Genomic DNA, 20,662 nt, shown 5'->3' on the forward strand with positions numbered 1-20,662 from the left:
GTGGGGCCAGGCAGGGGAGCACCTGCAGCTTCCTCGGGGCTCCGTGGTTAAAGATTCACTGTGCTGCCCAACGGGCCCGGGAGCTGGCACTGGTGGGGCTCGGAGCCCAGGGTGGGTGTGAGGTGAGCAGGTTCCTTACCACAGGCAGGGACAGGAGAGGAACTGTAGCAGCAGCACCCACCAAACCCATCCCGAGAGCCTGAGAAATAGCACAGGCCCCTGCTGCAGGTGCTGCTGGCACTGCCCAGGCAGGGCTGGCCTGGGGAGGGCAGGGGGGAGCCAGAGTTGCTGCCGAGGCAGGGTCCCCATCCCTGTATTGATCCCATCCCTGCAGTGCCCCCACCTCTGCAGTGTTCCCCATTTCCACTGTCTCCCCCACCCCTGCAGTGTTCCCCATTTCCAATCTGTCCCCATCCCTGCAGTGTTCCTCATTTCCATTCTGTCCCCATCCCTGCAGTGTTCCCCATTTCCATTCTGTCCCCGCCCCTGCAGTGTTCCCCATTTCCATTCTGTCCCCATCCCTGCAGTGTTTCCCATTTCCATTCTGTCCCCATCCCTGCAGTGTTCCCCATTTCCATTCTGTCCCCATCCCTGCAGTGTTTCCCATTTCCACTGTGTCCCCCATCCCTGCAGTGTTCCCCATTTCCATTCTGTCCCCATCCCTGCAGTGTTCCCCATTTTCATTCTGTCCCCATCCCTCCGGCTCTCGGGGCAGGGCCCGGGGCCACTGCAGCACGGTCGCTGCCCGGGTTTTGGCCGAGCCTCCTCTCCCTCGTGCCCGGCGCAGATCCCGCTGCACAAGTCCATGTTTGCTCTGTGTCTGCGTCGCTCCGGCTCTTGGCTCCATCCCGGGACCTTCAGCCTTCGGCACAGGCAGAAAGGACACAAATTTGGCAGGACACCGCCTGCAAAGCACCGCACCAGGGCTGCTGAGTGCCGGCCACGACCAGGGGCAGGGGCAGCCGGGCAAGTGGGGAGGGCTGGGCTGCAGGGAGGGGGCAGCCCCGGCAGCTCCGAAACAAGGGGGATGTTCCCTTCTGTGAGAAAATGGACCAGCATTTCCTAATCTTCCCCACGTCCTCAAAAGCCCCATGCCTTTAGTCCAGGAGAGCCTGAGGCAAAGCCAGGCCTGCTCCTCTGTCAGATTCAGGAATGTTTGGTTATGCCTATTTTTTATTTTCTGAAAAAACAAGGTGAAATCTTGGGCGGGATTATTAAAAATAAAGGGGGAGAAAAAAAGTATATTGCTATGTCCGGAAAGCTCGGAATGCACCTGCGCTGTGGGGAGCGCTCGGAGCTGTCCCCAGCAGGCGCTGGTAACCACGGTCAGCTCGGGAATGTTTTATCCAAACGTCTGGGCTGCGGGCATTTCCAGCCCGGAATGCCTGTCCAAACACGCTGGCTCCACGTGAGCCGCGACTGAAAGCCTATTCTGAGCGAGCTTTAGATAACGCAGCCTAAACATCACCGCATCAAAGGGCTCGTGGAGCCCGGCCAAGCGCTGAAATCATCGCTCGGGCTCCGCCAGTGCTTCATTAGTGCTTCATTAGAGCTTCATTAGCGCTGCGGCAGCGACCTCGCACCCCGCACAGCCGCACCCCAACCTGCACCCACCCCGTGAGCCCCGAGATCACCCCTGGCACCCCCCGAGCCCACCCTGGCACCCCGGTACCCCCCGAGCCCACCCGTGGCCCCCAGTAAGGGCAGAGCCCCCCCGGCAGAGCCAGCACGGCCCCCAGGCTCCAGCGCCGTCCCCGGGGACACGGAGCTGCATTTCATCCGCCTGACAGCGCTCCCGAACACTTCGGCTTTTAAGGCCAAGCTCTGCCGGTGCCAGCGGAACCCAGCCGTGCCCGGCATAGCCCCGTGGCTGCCCCGGGCCCTTCTCGGCAGCTGCCCCCGGGGAGGGCAGGGACCCCCATGGGGATGGCAGGGACCACCCTAGGGATGGCAGGGACCCCCCTAGGAATGGCAGAGACCACCCTAGGGATGGCAGGGACCCCCAGGGGGATGGCAGGGACCCCCCTAGGAATGGCAGGGACCCCCAAGGGGATGGCAGACACCCGTCCCCGCTGCCCGGGGCTGGCTGGGATCAGGGGTCATCGCCTTCCCGGAGGGCACTGAGACACCCAGCGCCGCAGGAATGTCCCGGGCCGCAGGGAAGGGAAACGCGAGGGACAGGGAGGCCGATGCTGCTCCTGCTCCGGGGGCTTTGCCCGCTCCTGGCGCCCTCCCGCTCCCGCAGCCGCCGCCCCCTGCGCCGCCCGGGGCTGGCAGTGCGGCAGGTGCCCGGCCCCGCTGCGGGTGGATGCGATCGGCCTGCCCTTCCCTCCCCCCGCATCCTCCCGCCGCTCCCCCGCCCCGAGGCAGCTCCTCCTCATCCTCACCGTCCCCGCTCGCTCCGTTCCAGCCCGGCTCTCCCCGCGCACTCGGGAGCCGCCGCCGGGAGCGCCGCGCAGCCGCCGGTAGGTGCGGGGCGGGGGGCGGCGGGACCGGGGGCTGAGCCCCCCTGAGGGCCCCACGGAGCCCCGCGGGATGCTCAGACGCACCCCAGGGCACGGATTGCCACCGGAGGCTCCGGGATCCCCCGGGATGCCCGTGGATGCCCAGGGGATGCACTCAGGGCACAGGGAGGCTCCGACGGGCAGGGTCGGGCTGGGATGTGTGAGGCAGCAGGTCCCAGGGACAGCTTTAGGGGGCCGGCGTGATGCTCCCCCCAGCTGGGACAAACCCCCCCAAAACCCTGCAGGTGCCCCCAAATCCTGGGAGGGAGGAGTGGCTCAGTGATGGCAGCATCATTCCAAATGGCAATCTCCACATTACTGCAGATTCACCTGAAGCTCCGGGTAGAAGCAGAAGCCCGGATCAGAATTTGAATAGAAATATACTAAAACCCAAATATTTAAAATGGCAAAACACAATATTTGGACAATTAAAAAAAATGAAAAAAACAAACCAAACACACTAAAAACACCCCAATCAGACAGAACAACAAACAGAAAGGAAAATTGTTGCAGTGACACAGCACTATAAATGGTTCATTTTTGATGCAAAATAAATAAATCACAGAACTCTAGGATGGTTTGGGGAAGCCACAGCTTCTCTGGGCAGTTAGGTATGATTAGGGATCCCCATCCCTGGCAGTGCCCCAGGCCAGGTTGGACAGGGGATGAAGCAACCTGGGATGGTGGAAGGTGTCCCTGCCACGGCAGGGGATGGAACTGGATGGGCTTTAGGGTCCCTTCCAATCCAAACCATTCTGTGCTGATTCTATGATTTATGGCTGAAATGACACCACCAGGATTATCCTGATGGGCCTGACAGCCAAAACTCCTCATCACCAGCATGGTCTGAGCTCTGAGCTGCTCTCAGCCAAACAAAGATGCCAAACACAAATTTCTGCAGGCTGGAATCTCCCTGGCTGGGGGTGCAGGTGTCAGGCTGAGACTCTGGGGCCACCTGTCCCCACTGCCCCCTTCCCTTGCCAGCACCTGCAGCCTCCTGGCTCCTTCAGGAGCAAAGGCAAAACCCCTGACAGGGCAGCAGCAGCTCCTGTCCCTGTCCCCCTGACAGCAGCAGCTCCTGTCCCTGTCCCCACCGTGCCGGGGTCCTGGGCTCCATTTGGCTCAGCTGGCTGGGAGTAAGGGCAAGGAGCCAGAGCCAGCTGCATCAGGAGCTGCCTCAGCTGGGAGGAAGATCAAGGTCTCAGCAGTGGGAGGAAGGCCAAAGTCATTTAGGGAGCTCAGGAGGAAGAGTTGATCCCCTGGGCTGGGTGGAGCTGGAGGAAAGTTTATCCAGAGGGCTTGCAGAGCTCTGGGTCTGGCTGGAGCCTCGGCAGAGCCCAGCTCTGTCCAGCCCAAACCCAAGTGTGTGTTCCTGCAGAGCCCAGCTCTGTCCAGCCCAAACCCAAGTGTGTGTTCCTGCAGAGCCCAGCTCTGTCCAGCCCAAACCCAAGTGTGTGTTCCTGCAGAGCCCAGCTCTGTCCAGCCCAAACCCAAGTGTGTGTTCCTGCAGAGCCCAGCTCTGTCCAGCCCAAACCCAAGTGTGTGTTCCTGCAGAGCCCAGGCAGGAGGAAGCTGGGCTGACCCGGTGTGCAGGGAGAACAATTGGACATTGTGCTGCCTTATCACCAGGGAGCCCATCCTGCCTGAGGAACCCATTAAACTTTAGACCCCTCTTTGGGCAGCCTTCCCGTATGTCTCATGTGCCTCTTCAGCCTCCCACCCCTTTTCACCCTCCACTATTTTGTCTCTACTTTTCTTTTGGCCTCCCACTTTATTTTGGCCTCCTGCCCTTTTCAGCCTCAGCATGTCTTCCCCCCTCCCACCCTTTCTTGGCCCTCTACCCTTTTGCAGCCTCTATTTTTTCTGTCCTTGTTTTTATTTCTGATCAAACTTTTTTTCTCTTGCACTCCTCAGCCTTTACTTTTTTCCTCCCCAACCTTGTGACTCCAATTCCTTGTGACTCCTCCTTCTCACCTTTAGCCTCCATTTCTCTTTCAGTCTTCCTTGCTTATTCCATCTCCTTTTTTTTTTTTTTTTTTTGCCCTGTATCTTACAAACCCTTTTAGTAAATATTCCCTGGAAATAAATGTATATTCCCGGGAGGTAAAGGCTGCCCTGACCTCCCAGGCTGCCCCTGGGTACCAGCACTTCTCCCTCCTGGGCACAGCAGGCACTGACTCATGGCTGGGGCATTTTTAGGAATCCTGTGTAGATTGGCTGTCAGTGCAAATCTGTTGGGGATTATCCTGGGGGTTGGGTCTGGCTAGGTCTGTCTTTCAAAGAGAAACCTCACATTAGAAACCTCTTTGCAGAAGGATTTGTTTAATACCAGTTCAGGGAGAGACAATGGCCCTGTCATGGTCTCTGCTGGGTGCAGGAATCCTCCCTCTCCCCCGTGTTTGAAAGGTGCCTGACTCAGTGTCCAGTTCCTGTTTCTTCCCTTGTTTCCAACACCAGAATCTGTTGTTTTAAAGCTGTTGGAGAACCAAAGCAGAGGCCAGGGCCATGCAGAGCAGCTGCTGCAGCAATCAGTGACTTGCAGGGTTTATATTCCCAAAATCTGCCAGTGTTTAACAGGGCAGGTGGCACTGCCCACCAAGGGATGGGCACTCATGCCTGGATTGCAGGCAGCTCTGGCCTCCAGCCCTGAGGAGGCAGAGACAGTCTGCACCTGGCATCTGCAGGGACAAAACTGTCTGCCACAGCTCCTGCTTTTCCCTCTAAAACCTTGAATAACAAAAGTGCTTCATTTCCATCTGGCAAAGGTGGCAGAGAAAGGCTGAGACAGACCCTCACAGTGCCAAGGTCAATATTTAGGAATTCCCTTCAAGGACAGCTAATACACATCCAGTGCTAAATAAAGTTCTACTAACCCCAGCACAGCATCATTAACATGCACCCATGGTCCAGCTTAAGGCCTGACCTCTGTTTTAATTAGGTATCAAACCCCATTCTGCTGGGTCTGAACTCAGGAGTGAGCTCAGGAGAGCCCCCTTAGAGTGAGCTCAGGAGAGCCCCCTTAGAGTGAGCTCAGGAGAACCCTTTCCCCTTCTGTTTGTGCTTTCCCTGTCCCCAGACTCTGTCCCTTGCTCAGGGAAAGCACCAGACTGAGAGGGCTGCTGGGGAAAGGACCAAGCTGGGATCCCACAGGCAGATTCCCAAGCCCACAGCACCAAAGCTGGCAGCAGTCCCTGAGGACAGGGCAGAAAAGCTTTCCCAGGCTGTGGGAGCCAGGCTGGCTGCTGTGCCCAGGTACCACTGACTCACAGCATGGCATCTAAAACCCTTCTGTCCCCTTCAGACTCCTTTTGGGAGTGGTGTTGTCTGCCCTGAGCCATCCTCCCAAGGATTTGCCCACTGCCCACAGCAGTCTGGACACACAGTTCATCCATGACTCACAGCCCACTGCTGCTCACAAAGTCTGTCCTTGCTCATGGCTCTTCATTTAGGCCTGGGTGTCAGCCTTGAGCTCGGATCTTTCCTTTATTCTTGACTCTCTACTGAAGTTCAAATCTTGGACAGAAAGCACAAGTATTTAACACCAATTAAAACACCCTCCCTTCCCCTTCCTCAGGATTCCCATTGCTGCAGGGTGTTCACAAAAGCTCCCACTTGATGGGAAGAGTTAGTGGCTGCCAGACTCCAAATGGGGATCGTGGAGCTCACACCTACCCTGCTGGGGATGTGATCCTCCCCAAACCACACGGGATGCTCACTGACGGCCCAGGGGTCCCAGTGCAGGGCTGAATGTGCAGCTCAAGAGTGAGGAAAAGGTAAAACCTGGGTCCTGGTTGTGGCACTGCCAGCTGGGCAGGGGGCACAGCAACTGCTGATCCCCACACTCTGCCTGCTAGTCACAAAACTTTTGGTTTAGTGTGGGGTTTTTTTAGACAACCCAGGGCATCTTTCTGTCTTGATTATCACAAGCATCACAGCAGAGCAGCTGGGGCTGCCCCATCCCTGGAAGTGTCCAGGGCTGGGTTGGACACTGGGGCTGGGAGCAGCCTGGGACAGTGGAAGGTATCCCTGCCATGGCAGGGATGAGACAGGAGGAGTTTTAAGGCCCCTTCCAACCCAGACCATCCTGTGACTCCACGATCCTTGGCTGCATCCCCGTGGCCCCAGAGCAGCTGTGGAAACACGGGCACAACAAAGGCCACGGTGTCTCTGAACTCCCCCTCAGGAGCTGCAAATAGCCAGCGTGGGTGAAACCTCAGGGCCTGAGCTTCTGCAGGTTGTTAAAATTGCAGCCTTCCGCCCTGCTCTGCGCCCTTTGTGGTGCTTTGTTGTTTACAGAGATGAGAAGGGGCGGGAGAGCACCCAAACACATCCCTTCCCTCGGAGGGCTGTGTAATGGAAAGCCAAGGCAGGGCTCTGTTTTCCTTGGAGCAGCGTGGCCGCCCTGCCTGCTCCTGCTGCTGGCACACAGCCTGTGGTCACACTTGTCACAGCAAGGGCCAGACAGGTGCCCAGCTCTGCAGGGACACAGGTGTGCCCCTGTCTGGGACAGCAGGAGCAGGATTAGGGCTGTACCTTCCACGGGCTCTGGCAGGTCCCAGTCAGTGACTCAGGCTCCTTCCTAGGCCAGAGATGAGGGTGACACACAGAGAGCTCACTGTCCATGGCCTTCAGAGCCACCACTGCCACAAGTGAGAATTCCCCCATTTGTGCCCGAAGAACTCAGACAAAGCAGTGACCTGTGTGCCCCCACAGACCACAAGAGGTGGAGATGCACAGCTGCTCTCCCTATTTCACTCCAGTGACTACTTAGCCACACTAAAATTCCAGGTTTTTTGCTGACCCACTCATCTCCATTTAACAAGATTCAGCCCTGAGCTTGCCCTGCTCTGATCTTTCATCTGAAACACTCCTTGCCCACTCCTACATGCTGCAGCTTTTCACTGGGAGGAGTTTTCTCCAGTCCCAAAGTCATGCAGATAAGAAAATTATTATTTATTGGAGGATTTTCCTGGTAATAGCCATTATTAACTCAAGCTTTTATCGCACTGTTATTGAGCAACAGCTTAAGCTCCTTACTCAGGCAGCTTGGAGGAAAAAAACTCAGGGGTACTAGAGACTGAATTTAAAATAAGACATTGGGCAACAGAATTAAGAACAGGATTCTTCCAGCCAGGCTTACTTAGATGTTAAAAAGAGCAGCTGTATAGCCCTTACACAAACATTGCAGGATGAACACCATTAACTGCCTGCACATTTCCATGGTAAATCACTGCTGAGCCTATGGTGAGCCCAGAAACCCAAGTGATTTTCCTTGGAACAGCCCGGAGCGAGGCTGTGCTGGAGGAGGTTGGATTTCTGAGCGATGATATGTCTGCTGATGGTTAACCACCAGGATGGATGTGGGCTTTCACTTGGCCTGCAGATGAAACCCTCGATTCCAGCATCCTCTGCTTCCCTGGGGAAGGACAGGGCACAAAGGCTGAGCCCAAACTCAAATCCCAGTTTTGAAGCTGGGGCCAACCCTCGGCTGGGCTTGGCCACCCTTTAGAGGGCCAGCTGCAGGAAGAGCAGCCTGAGCATTCCTGCTTTTCCCTCCAGTGCCAGCCCTGAGCAGCAGCAGCAGCCTGGGAGGAGCTGGGCCCTGAGGGTAGCAGAGGGCGGCCAGGACAGACGGACAGACAGGTACCTGAACAGGGCTCAGCAGAGGGGTGGCACTGCAGGGCTCACAGGGGACATGGTGCAACAGGAGAGCCAGGCCACTGCTGGGATCCACAGCACACAGGGAACTCCTGGGCTGGAGTTTGTAATTCGGCGCCGTCCGTCCGTCCGTCTGTCCGTGGGTGTGCGGGGCAGCCACACCTGCAGCGCCAGCCCAGACAGCCACAGTGGGCTCTGTGGCCTGGCTCTGTGCCCATGTCCTGCACGGACAGCGGGGGTGGCAGGTGGCACGGGGACAGTGGAGAGGTCACTGCAGTGTCACTGCACGGGGACAGTGGAAAGGTCACTGCAGTGTCACAGCAGGAACCCGGTGGGACCCCTCCTCGGCCTGGGGCTGTTGAGCAGGAGCCAAGGGCACACAGAGTCCCCCTGCCCCCAGGGGCATTCCCACATCATCCCAGAACACTCCGGCCAGCCCTGATCAGCTGCACCTCACACGGTTCCCACTCCCTCCCGATGCCTTTCACGGGAAGCCAGGCACAGGCAGGTCCAGGGAGGAGAGGTGCCCACAGCCCTGCCCATACCCGAGGGGGCAAACCCAAAACAAGGGTCCTGTGCCTGGCACATTGTCCCTGAGTCCTCAGCAGCACAGAGCCACCCTCCTCCTCCTCCTCCTCGGGTGACAGGGATGAGATTGGTGTCACTCGTGGCACCTGTCGGTGGCTGCTCCCAGCCAGCCCCACGTGCTGGGAGGCAGCAGAGCACAGGAGCAGGGACCATGCCAGGGACCATGGAAAGGGCAGACAGGACCTGCTGCATCCTGGAGGGAAGGGGAAGCCCAGGGTGCCTGCATTGTCCCCTGGGAGCAGCACATCCTCAGCTGCAGGGACTGAGCTTTGGTGATTCCCTGTCCAGGTGTTGTCCCCACCCAGCCGGTCCCACACACCTGGCTTGCTCTGGGAGGGAGGGCTCCAACCCAGGACAGGTCCAGTGGGATCCGTGGGGTCTGTGTGTGCAGCCAGGGCTTCTCCTGCTCTTGCTCCCAGCCCAGACAGGACACAGGGACAAGGCCCTCCTGGCAAAGCTCCTGCTCTGGGGCTGCATTTGCTCCTGGGGCTGGAGCTGCAATTAAGTTAATCACCGGATGGCCAAGGGCCGTGGGTGGGAGGTAATTAGAAAGGGGAGGTAATTAGAAAGGGGAGGATGCCTTGGTTTTCCTGCCTCTCCACAGACAGCACCAGCCTGGTGGGAGGCTGCACTGGCTGTCCCAGCAGCTGGGCTGTCCCGGGCTCAGAGCTCTGGAAAAGCCACACCTGGCTTGGAGCAGGGATGGGGCTTCCCCTTGGGCACCCCTGAAGGCACAGGGCTGGGGTAACCCTGTCCCTCCCGTGATGCTGCTCTGTTGGTCATCAGCCATTAGTGACACCACTCAGGAAACTGCTGAAGTTTCAGCTTTACAGCCCCTCTGTTCTACCTGCCACAAATCCAGTGACTGGGTGGGATGGCTGTTTTCTGGTGGAGAGCAGCAGATGATGACAGCAGGCATTAGTTAAATTAATTTTTATGCTTTTGGTTGCACTTCATACAACATATTCCACTTACAAAGGCTAAAACCTGGCTGATAAATACTTCATTAAGCAGTTAATCACATCACTAGAGATAAAATCACCTGGCCATAAACAAGCCTAGAAACGAGGCAATGCATTCCACTGATACTCACAGAGTGATCTATTACATATTTATCATCTGCTTTGCCTAATCATTTATTAAATCCTTCTGAGAGGATGTACAGGCCAAGGAATTTGAGCTGTGCCTTGCACTGCCAGCCCTTGGGAGGGGAGGCAGCCCATGCTGATAACCCCAGACCCACCAAGCTGCTCCTGCAGCAGCCCGAGCATGAGGAGACCTCTGCCTGGTGCCTAATCCTCTCCTGGATGAGGAAATCCATCCCATGAAATGGTTCTCTAAAACTTGGAATGAAGAAAATCCCCGTTGATCTGAGAGATGTTTGGTCCACATGCCCAGGTAGATCTCAGACTGCCCCAAAAACCACAGGAACCCCTGGGAAAGGCAACGCAGAACTGGAATTCCTTACAAATATTCCACCTGTTCTAAATGCTTTCCATTCCACACGGAGTGTCTGAGCTGCCTGGGCAGTGACTGTTGTGCTCAGGTGGCTGCAGTCATAGTGGGAATGGGAAGGGAGCCCATCAGGAGGTGATGCTGTCTGATCCCAGCTGAGTCACACGTCCTGGAACAAACAGCATTTCTGCTTTAATGGAGAAAATAACACTTTCCAAAGTGAAACCAACTGGAGTGTTTCCACTGAACTCACCAGAGCCAGGTTCACGAGACACTGATCTCATTACCCAGAGCTGGACAAAGCCTCAGGAGACTCCTGGCTTTAGCAGCTTCTCATCTCTCTGGAGCTCTCTGGGTGATCTCTAGCTGATCATCTAAATGACAGTTGTGATTAGCTGCACTTTTCATCACCATTTCCACTCAGAGGCCATGCAGAACATTTCTTTCCAACCCTACATAAAAGATTGTGTCCAAAGCCAAGGAAAATGTTGATGCATTTGAATCAATCCAATCTGGTTTTAACCCAGTAGGTGAGATACTTCTGCTTTCCTCCATGGAGTAGCCAGGTATTTCATACCCAAGGAAAAAAGGCTCACCTCAGCTGGCTACCTCTGGGTTGAGTCTTTGCTGGCAACTAAATTTGTGCCATTAAAAACAAAACAAAAAAAAGGCACAAAAATTCCTGGCAATGCTGACATGCAAAAAACTTTTGGACCATTAGGAATCTCCCTCATTTCCATCAACACCACCTCTGCCATGCAAACAAGTGCTGTGTGGTGAAGTCTGCACAGCTCTAAGGCAGGGAGCAGAGGTTCCCTCATGGCTCCCAGCGTGTGCTGTTATTTCAGAGCTCACAGCCTGATATTGGCAGCACAACCAGCCCTCCACGCTCACAGTCAGATGCTCACAGAGTTTGGGATTTCACATCAAAGCCACTGGTTTGGCCAGTGATAAAGTTTGGAACCGACCCCAAACTTCTCAGAATTTCACAGCTATTCCAGCCCTGCCCTGGGCTCCTCTCCCTCAGAGCTGCAGGGAGCAGCTCAGCGCAGCCACCACGGCTCAGCACGACCTGGATCAAATGAACATTTGGGTTTAACTCGCTTCTTAAGGCTTTTTTTGCCTTCAGAAATTTTTTCTGGTCCTTTGGGGAGCGGACATCTCCATCCAGGAGGAAGAGCTGGGTGCCCTCAGCCCCCCATGCTGCAGATGGAGCTGGGGCTGTCCTGGGGCTCTCCTGGGGCTGTCCTGGAGCAGGTGCCCTGGCTGCAGCTCCCAGGGACTCCTCCTCGTGGGGGTTTTCTCTGTGCACAGAGCTGCAGGAGAGAGGAGCCACAAACACAGCTGCTCGTGGACAAACAGGCTCCAGATCCAGTCCTGGTGGGACCAGGGGGGTCAGAGCTCAGCAGCAGCCATGCCCCTCACAGCCACCTCCTCTTGCAATATTTTCCTCTCTCCATAGGGCACCAAGTAACCTCTGGAGTGTGGTGTCTCTCGGCTTTGCATATTTGAGAGAGCTTTCTGTTCTGCTTTGAGCTATTTAATAGCATTGTTGGGCTCCTACCCAAAGAAATAAGGCCCTTTATGTTGTCCTTGGTTCAGGTTCTCTCTCTCACTCAAGCTTTTTAATTCCCATAAAAACCTAACATGTTCCTGCCAAAAGTATAATGCTAGGGCCATGAGTGGTGGTGTTTATAGAGGAACAACTCCATGGCCATAAAGTCTGAGAACAGCAATAGTATTTAGCACTGGGAGACAAGGGGAGTGGAAAAGTGTTCACTGAGCTTTGCTGGGGCACTCAGGGCAGCTGGCAAGCACTGGAGTCTTCCTAAAAATAGCAAAAATAACCTTAGAGGAAATCAATGATGATGAAGAAGCTGTTCCCAGTTGAGCTGCTCTGGTCAAGCTGTCTGGAGATGCCCTCAGACCCTGAGGTGACTGTGGTAGAATCCAGGCTGCTCCTCACTCCTGGCTGCAGCTTGCTGAGATCCTGCTCAGAGCCCTTGGATCTGGGATGTTTGCTTCTCAATACCACCCATCATCAAACCAGGAGACTTCTGGGTGCCTTTTACCCTCAGATAAAGGTTCAAGAAAAGCTTTGGTTCCAGGAAATGACCCAATGTTGCTGATGCTGATTAAAGCCCAGTGGAGGAGCAGAGCCCCGTGTGCCACCCTGGGTGAACTGGGGGCTTTCCTTCAGGGAAGGGCTGGCAGTTGGCAAGGAAGCTGAGCTACTGCACTATGGTGCCTTGAGAGAAAAATAAATGTAGGGACCAGACACTCTAAGAAATAATTTCACCTGATAATGGTGTTAAACAAAGATTTTGAGTCTGTATTTGGCATCACCTGCTCTGGAAACCACCAGGAGCCACAGAGCTTCTGAGGCTGCATCTCCAACCTCATGGCAATAGGTGGGGGCTGGCCTGTGCTGTCACTCCAGAAAGCACTTCCCAAAATCCCAGTCTGTGTCAGATGGGGGGTCTGAGAGCCTGGAGTCTGTGCACAAAGCATTGTTGGTGCAGTGGCTGGGGGTGCTCTCACCAACAGCCACACTCTTCATCTCCAGGGGTCCATCTCTAGCAATCCAACTTCCAGAGGTTTTTACTTTCTGCAGGCATTTGGGATCCATTTCCAGGAGTAACTTCCCCTTCTTGCAGCTGCTTTTGCAGAGCTTTTTAAATACTAAAGAGTTTAGAGGCGAGTGTTTAGAGGGTCTCTGTGCATGTACACGTGTGTGAGTGTGTGTGCTGCAGAGCTGCCACCCTCAGTCTCTCCCAGGGCACTCCAAGCACCACAGCAAACCCACACAGCGTGGTAGTGGCTCCATCCCAACGTACCAAGAGCACAACTCAGTCCTAAAGAGACATTTTTACAATCTATAAACACATATAAACAGTGACTATAAAATATTTTCCATAATATAGCTGTGGGAATACATGACATTTAAAGCAACTTCCTGCATCTAGATTTATTCTGTGCCATGTCTTTTTCTGTTCATAAATCCACTTCTCTCCAAGCACTACAGAACTCTGTGTATGAAAGACAGAATTAATCTGTGGGAGATTTCAGATGAAGTTTCTAGGCTGAAAACATGACTGTACCTGGAATATCTGTGGGACTCTGGCCCCACCTGTGGCATTTCCTGATGTCTGTGATGGCACTTCTCACTTCCCAGCCTCCAACCTCCACAGCATCCTTCTTTGATTGGTCTGCTGATGCCTTCAGGTTTTGGCACAGCATCTGCTTAAACATGGATTGTGACCGCAGCCTCCAGCAAAATGAGGTTTCAGGATGATCTTTCATGAGACCAGCTTGCTCCAAGCCCCAGAGTCCAGCCTGGCCTTGGGCACTCCCAGGGATCCAGGGGCAGCCAGGGCCAAGGGCTTCCCCACCCTCACAGGAAAGGATTTCTTCCCAAAATGCCAGAATCTAGCTCTGCCCCCTGGCAGTGGAACTCCCCCTGATCCTGTCCCTGCAGATCCTTGACCAAAGCCCCTCTCCAGCTCTCTCAGAGCCCCTTCAGGCACTGAGATGCTGCTGCTTGACTCATGGCATATCCTGCACTCAAAATTCCCATTTCCAAATGCTGTTGATCAGTGTCTGGGTAAATCCGCTCAGCTCAGGCTGTGAAAGCTCCTGGCCCTTGTCCATCTCCCACCACATCTAACGCGTGTCCTGACCTTTTCCATGTGTGTCCTGGGCAGGTGAGCTGCAGAGTGCCAAGAGATGAGCAGTATTTACTACCTGACACGCAGTGGGTGTTGCAATTCCTGGTCATAATTGTGTTTGAGAGTTATAATAGTGCAGAGAGAGTTTTACCTGGGCTCCCTTCCCGCCTCCTGTGGGTTCCAATCAGACACCGGCTGTTTTCCAAACTGCTTTTCTGACCGTGTAATTTTAGCACGCACGTCAATAGAAAGGAGAACAAAACCAGAACTCACCGTGATAAAATTAAAAAGGACAGAGTCCCTCCTGCCCAGCCCCACCCAGCGAGGAGACAGCCCCACACACCTCCCACGCTGGGGAGCATCCCCTTGGGCTGTGAATCACCAGCCCCAGCCCGCCGGGACCCCCGGGCTCCCTCCCTGCTGCCTTTAAAGCCGGGCAGCAGCAGCAGCGTGTGCCAGCACTGCACTCAGTGTCACCCTGCTGTCACCTCCCTTGCAGCCCAGCAGCAGCAGCAGCAGCAGCAGCAGCGTGTGCCAGCACTGGTGTCACCCCTGCTGTCACCTCCCTTGCAGCCCTGGGAGAAGGAGGCTGCGGGATGGCCGAGGGGGAGATCAGCACCTTCAGCGCCCTGACCGAGAAGTTCGACCTGCCCGCGGGCAGCTACAAGAAGCCCAAGCTGCTGTACTGCAGCAACGGGGGGCACTTCCTGCGCATCCTGCCCGACGGCACCGTGGATGGCACCCGGGACCGCAGCGACGAGCACAGTGAGCAAAACGGGGCTTGGGGGGCTCCTTGTGCTGGGATTTCATCAGCTGGGAAGGGGCAGCTGGGGAAAACGGGCTCTGGACGAGGTTGGTGTGACAGCACATCTCCCTAGGGCCAAACACACCTTCCAGGGGCCAAAAACACCTCCAGGGGACAAACACACATCCCAGGGGCCAAACACACATCCCAGGGGACAAACACATATCCCAGGGGACAAACACACATCACAGGGGCCAAACACACATCCCAGGGGACAAACACATATCCCAGGGGACAAACACACATCCCAGGGGCCAAACACACCTCCCTAGAGCCAAACACACCTCCAGGGGACAAACACACCCACAGCTGGGACCCAGAGCAGGGGAGGTGTGAGGTGTGTGCTGTCCAAGTGCAGATTTGAAGGACAGCAATAGCTATCTCCAGTGTTGAGCCTGGCACTGGCTTCCCCTCATGGCAGACAGACAGACAGACACAGGGACACAGCAGGGCCAGCTCACACAGGGAGCTGGCCCTGGCAGGGGGGCTCAGGGCAGCCTGGCATCCCACACACACAGCATCACATGGAGCTCTGTGCTGTCCTTGCACTGCCAGCCGTGTGCCACAGCCCTTTACTCGGTCACTCCCCCCTTATCTGTCCCCATCCCTGCAGTGAGTGCCCCTGGTGGCTCCAGCCCGTGGTGGGACACCTCTGCTGGAGGAGCTGCTCCTGCAGACACCACCACTTCTCCCACCGAGGAATCATTGGGAATTTAAAGTTTTTTTTTGTGGTCTTGCATTACCAAAAACTCTTCAGGGGATTTTTTAACCTGCTGCCCAGGAGAGCTGGGCACACAGCAAAGCTCCTGCAGGGCTCTGTGGGCAGCAGGGATGGGCTCTGCCCCTGCTCTTGGCAGCAGCCTCTGGGTTCATATCCTGAACATTTACTGGAATGGCACCAGGCCCTGCCAGGCTCCTATCTCGTTAGAAGGAAGGGCTGGGAGGAGCCAAGCCAGCCTTACAAAGTGCTAAGAAAAGCACTTTTATTTTCTTTAAACCACAAGCACACATGTGGCTTCTCCCCCAAACTTAACCTTTCCTGTGGCTATTGTTGTGTTACTGACAGGTAGTTTAGAGCTGAGTTTTAGTTACAAACACTGTCTCCCCAGCACGAGGCAGTGCTGGGGGATGGATGAAGATGGGCTCCCTGAGGCTGGACAAACACAGCGTGCAGCTCCAGCCTCCAGGCAGGAATAAACCCAGCAACTAACCCTCAAACCCCTGGAAAGGCTGGATGATCCCAAAGATCTGCAAGAGACAGGGCTGGGCTCACAGACACACCAAGGAGAGGTGGTATGAGCTCAGGCAGCGTCTCTGCAGCATTTTCCAGAGCTTTTGCTGGAGTCAGAAGGAGAGGTCAGGGTGAAGATGGCATCTCCTGGGACGTGGGGAGGCACCAAGGCCATGAGCCCACTCCGGTGCCCTGGCCCAGGCTGTTGTCTCACAGCACGGCTGCTGTCACACAGCACAGCTCTTTTCCCTCTGGAAAAGCAGATGCATCCCCTTGGAGAGGTCACCAGGGCTGCACTGTGCCCGTGAGCAGGGAGGGCAGGCAGCCCTGCATCCCAGCACGCTCACACCTCCCTGCCTGCTGGCCCGGGGCCACGTGTTTGCAATCCTGTGCCAGAAAGGAGCCTCCTGCAAATGATCTCATGAACTGGGATACAGGAACACACTAATATTTACTGAGGAAACTCCTGGAAGGGCTGAGTGCCAGCAGAGCAGCCTTGGGGAGAGGTACCTGGCTCTGAGCACCCACGGTCCTGCCCCTGCACCTTGGACATGATGGAGCTGCTCAGCATCATTCCCTGGTGTGCAAGAGGAGCAGCCCAGACCGTGGCTGGCACTGTGGGACATTGTCACCCAGCTGGGACAGGCACCTGCCAGCCCCAGGGAGGGACAAGGCACAGGAACACCCAGGGTTTATTGGGAGGCCAGAGGGCACAGCAGCGTTCCAGCCGCACCGGTGCTCTGCAAACTGCCCACGTGCATTTTGTTCCAGACAAATACCAAGAACTCTTATTTTTCTCTCAAATGGCCTCAGAATCATGGAGGATCTCTAAGAAGAGCAGAAGGAGTCTCTCTCTCTAGGCCTTTGTTGTGCAGCCCCACATCAGGATCCACTTCCCGTGTCCTTTACGTGGGCATTCCAAGCTTGCACCAAGGAATGGAAAGAAATCTTACCTGGACTCTGCAGATTCTCCAGGATGAAGCTCATGCTCATCTCTACAAAAAGTCTCCTTTTCCTGCTTTCATGCCATTACTTCATGGAAGGAAATCTCTGTACAGACCTGGAAGAGAACCTGAAAGAATTTAGTGCACAAGCTCCTTCCTCTGGACTCACTGTTCTCACTCCCTCTGTGGCCAAAAACCTCAACATCCCATTGGCAGCAGGAGGGTTCCTCACTCCCCCCTCTCAGGAACAGTTTTTAGAGCAGTGTCATCGTTTTCATCCCATTTCCCTCCTTTCTGCCTGGACTGCTCCTTGGCCAGGTCCCAGCTCTGCAGCACCTCAGGGAATGCAGGTGGGCTGGGGTTTTCCCAGGGCACATTCCCAAACCAGGCATGACAGGGGCCAAGTATTCCTGCAAACCTGCACCCACACTGCTTCCTAATTAATATCATTTACTGAGCAGGAAATGCCAAAAATGAAGAATGTGAACCATTACAGCAAAGATTTCACTGCGATGGGTGTTCCACCAGGCCAAGAGGTAACACTGCCTTTTACCTCATCTAAATAAGGATAAATAAATTAAATATAAACAGGAAGGAAGGAGCTGGAGCCGAGACATCCGTTCATACTTCATTCCAACCAACCTAAATATTGCTGTTATAAATCTTAGGGAAAGAAGCTGCCTACGAGATGGGAAGGATCACTGGGAAGAGCTGGAATTTGCAAGTCACTGTGACTGCAGCCACAGCCTTCTCTATTTCCCCACTCTCCAACGCTCTGGATAAATCCAGCTGGAGCAGACAGCTGGGTGGGATGCTTTGGATCAGGGGGTTGCAGTGCAGGCATCTGCAGTCTGCCCATCCCTGGCTTAGCTCTCAAAATACTCCTTCATATGTCACTCCTTAAGTGTCTTGTCAAACCACATGAGAAATTTGTAAATTAGAGCCAGAATTAAAACCCCAATCTCCTGTGTCCCATTCCAGCATCGTAACCAAAAGGCTGCCCTTCTTTTGATGTAAAATAAGGGGAAAATTGGTCTTTGGTTCCTGAAGGATGGCTGTGGGATTTCTTTGAAGAAGAGGGTACAAGGAGACACTTTTATTACACACTGTACTGTTTCCTATAAACTCTTTATAAGCCAGACTTCAACAAAATACCCCACTAAACTTCCTGGCAGCTCTTTTTTATCCGCTTTTCCTATTTTCCTCTCACTGTTGTTTTGCTGTTCCTCCAGTCCAGCTCCAGCTGAGTGCAGAGAGCGTGGGGGTGGTGCACATCAGGAGCACCCGGTCGGGGCAGTACCTGGCCATGGACACCAAGGGGCTGCTCTACGGCTCGGTAGGTGTGGGGATCCCTGGGGCAGCCATGGGCAGGGCTGCAGACATCCCACAGCTGGCTGATGCAAAGCACAGGCAAGAGCTGGGCTCTGTTTGTGATTCTGGCAGCTGCACGGCCACTCTGCATCTGGCTTTATTTTGGGGGGACATAAATAAATTAGCAAATAATGCTGTTTACTGCCCTGCTTCTGGACAAATATTGTATTTCCTATCTGACACTTGATAAATTTTGTGTTTCATACCTGGAGCAGCAGCTGCTCTGCAGCCCCTCAGCAGCTGCCACCCAGTGCAGGTGTCCCTGCCCATGGCTAAGGGCTGGAGCTCAGTGGTCTTTAAGGTCTCTTCCAACCCAAACTGTTCTGGTTCTGTGCTCTGAGCCTGCAGCTGCTACCACACAGCTCAGGGCCAGAGCAGGAGCCAGGGCCAGGAGCAGCTTATGGAGCATGGGGCTGATTTAAAGTGCCAATTAAAATTCCCAGGTCACAGACACCTTGCTACAGGAGTGGTCCAGGGGAGCAAATCAAGGCCACCTACCCCACAGCTTAAATAAGAGCTTTACTGGGGTGTGGAAATCTCAGAGGTGGATCAGGATGGCATCTCAGAGGGGAGAGCTGGGCTGGGATTGTCACGTCAGGAGCATCCCTGGCTCACTGTCCCTCCCCCGGGCTCTCTTGCAGCAGTTACTGGGTGAGGAGTGTCTGTTCCTGGAAAGGCTCGAGGAGAACCATTACAACACCTACGTCTCCAAAATGCACGCGGACAAGAACTGGTTTGTGGGGCTGAAGAAGAACGGGAACAGCAAGCTGGGCCCGCGGACTCACTACGGCCAGAAGGCGATCCTCTTCCTGCCCCTGCCCGTCTCTGCTGACTGACACCTGGCCCCAAAGCTCAGAGACAACCCCAAACCCCAAACCCAGCTGCTGCTGCCTCCTTGAGCTCAGCAGAGCTCCCAGCTTTAGGTCAAGGCTTTGCCAATCTGCCACAGCAGAGCCCCTGTGCTCTGCACCAAGCTTTGCAGAGATGAGGGGACGAGCCCTGGCACCATCCCGAGGTCCATGGGGCTCCATCTCCCCCTGCCCTCAGCTGTGTGTGCCACGTGTGCCATGTGTGCCATGTGCGCCATGACCCTCAGCCATGTGTGCCATGACCCTCAGCCATGTGCCATGTGTGCCATGTGTGCCATGTGTGCCATGACCCTCAGCCATGTGTGCCATGACCCTCAGCTGTGTGTGCCACGTGTGCCATGTGTGCCATGTGTGCCATGACCCTCAGCTGTGTGCCATGTGTGCCATGACCCTCAGCTGTGTGCCCATGTGTGCCATGACCCTCAGCCGTGTGCCCACGTGTGCCATGACCCTCAGCTGTGTGCCCATGTGTGCCATGACCCTCAGCCGTGTGCCATGTGTGCCATGACCCCACTGCAGCTCCCAGGACCTGCCCTGGGCAGGCACCCAGAGATGTGCCCGAGGTTCCCAGAGAAGTGCACACTTTATGCCCCCAGGCATCCTAAGGCAAAGCCTCCCTGGCTGCTGTGTGTTAATATATTTGTCCATCCAGGTGTGTATCTTCTGACATGCCCTCGAGCAGTTCCAGGTTGCACCATCAGTGCCGTTATCCAGGGCCAGCCTGGTAAGTGCCAGCTGGGCATGCTAAGCTGAGCTAGGCAAAGCTCCAGCCCCAGACCTTGGTGTCCCTCACAACATCAGTAGTGTGTATTTCATGCTAGTACCTGCCATATGTTATTTGTATTTATTTATTAAGTAAATATGTCTCTTCTACGAGCTGTTCATAAGTCATTCCAGGCACCTCGAGGCTGTCTCAGTGAGGATGGGGCAGTGGCAGTGACTGGTGTGAGGGTGTGAAGTACCACAGCAAGGGGCTGCACCAGGGGCAGAGCATCGCGCCCATTCCCAGAGGATTCCTCCCACTGCCTCCATGTCTGGTCAAATGGGGCTCTAAAAATGGCAATGAGGCCCCTTGGTGGCTCCCAACCCCCCTGTGAAGCTGATTTCTCCACTGCTGGCACAATGCACATCTCCCAAGCTTGAGATCAAGGGCAGCTCAAGAGCCACTCCTGCCAGCTGAGAACATCACCAGAGCACCACCCAGAGCATCCACAGCTCCTCTGGAAAACCTGAGCCAGGGCCTCACCACCCTCACAAGGAGGAATTTCTCTTTAATATCAAATCTAAATCTACCATCCTTCATCTTAAAGCATTTCCCCCTTGTCCTATCCTGCCATCGACAGGGACAAGACAGAAGTGCTCCCTGCTCCCAGCAAACCTGATCAGCCATCCCACATGGAGGAAGGAATAAAAGGCTGCTTTGCATATTTCTGCAGCAGCAATTAGCCACTAATTGCTGGGCTTTACAATTGCTCGGCTAATTACTGCACTCCTGAACTTCTGCACTTGCTGCACAAACCTTTTCCCTAGCACTGATAGCATCTCTGTAATCCCAGGGCTGCCAGGCTT

At 55.0% G+C, this 20,662-nt stretch overlaps 1 protein-coding gene across 2 annotated transcripts; it reads left to right on the forward strand.

The window, feature by feature from the left end:
- The first annotated feature begins 2,314 nt into the window (after positions 1 to 2,314).
- FGF1 (fibroblast growth factor 1) lies at positions 2,315 to 19,966 on the forward strand. Of its 2 annotated transcripts, none has more exons than XM_066559979.1 (4): positions 2,315 to 2,465; positions 14,447 to 14,638; positions 18,086 to 18,189; positions 18,866 to 19,966. In XM_066559979.1, the coding sequence occupies exons 2-4, from the start codon at positions 14,470 to 14,472 to the stop codon at positions 19,058 to 19,060; spliced, it is 468 nt and encodes a 155-aa protein (XP_066416076.1). In that variant the 5' UTR covers positions 2,315 to 2,465; positions 14,447 to 14,469; the 3' UTR covers positions 19,061 to 19,966. The 2 variants fall into 2 exon arrangements, with proteins under 2 accessions (XP_066416076.1, XP_066416077.1); XM_066559980.1 differs by having other exon boundaries at positions 2,362 to 2,465; positions 14,373 to 14,638.
- Positions 19,967 to 20,662: the final 696 nt, after the last annotated feature.

This window comes from Molothrus aeneus, chromosome 15 (assembly GCF_037042795.1).
Source record: "Molothrus aeneus isolate 106 chromosome 15, BPBGC_Maene_1.0, whole genome shotgun sequence".
Lineage (NCBI taxonomy): Eukaryota > Metazoa > Chordata > Aves > Passeriformes > Icteridae > Molothrus > Molothrus aeneus.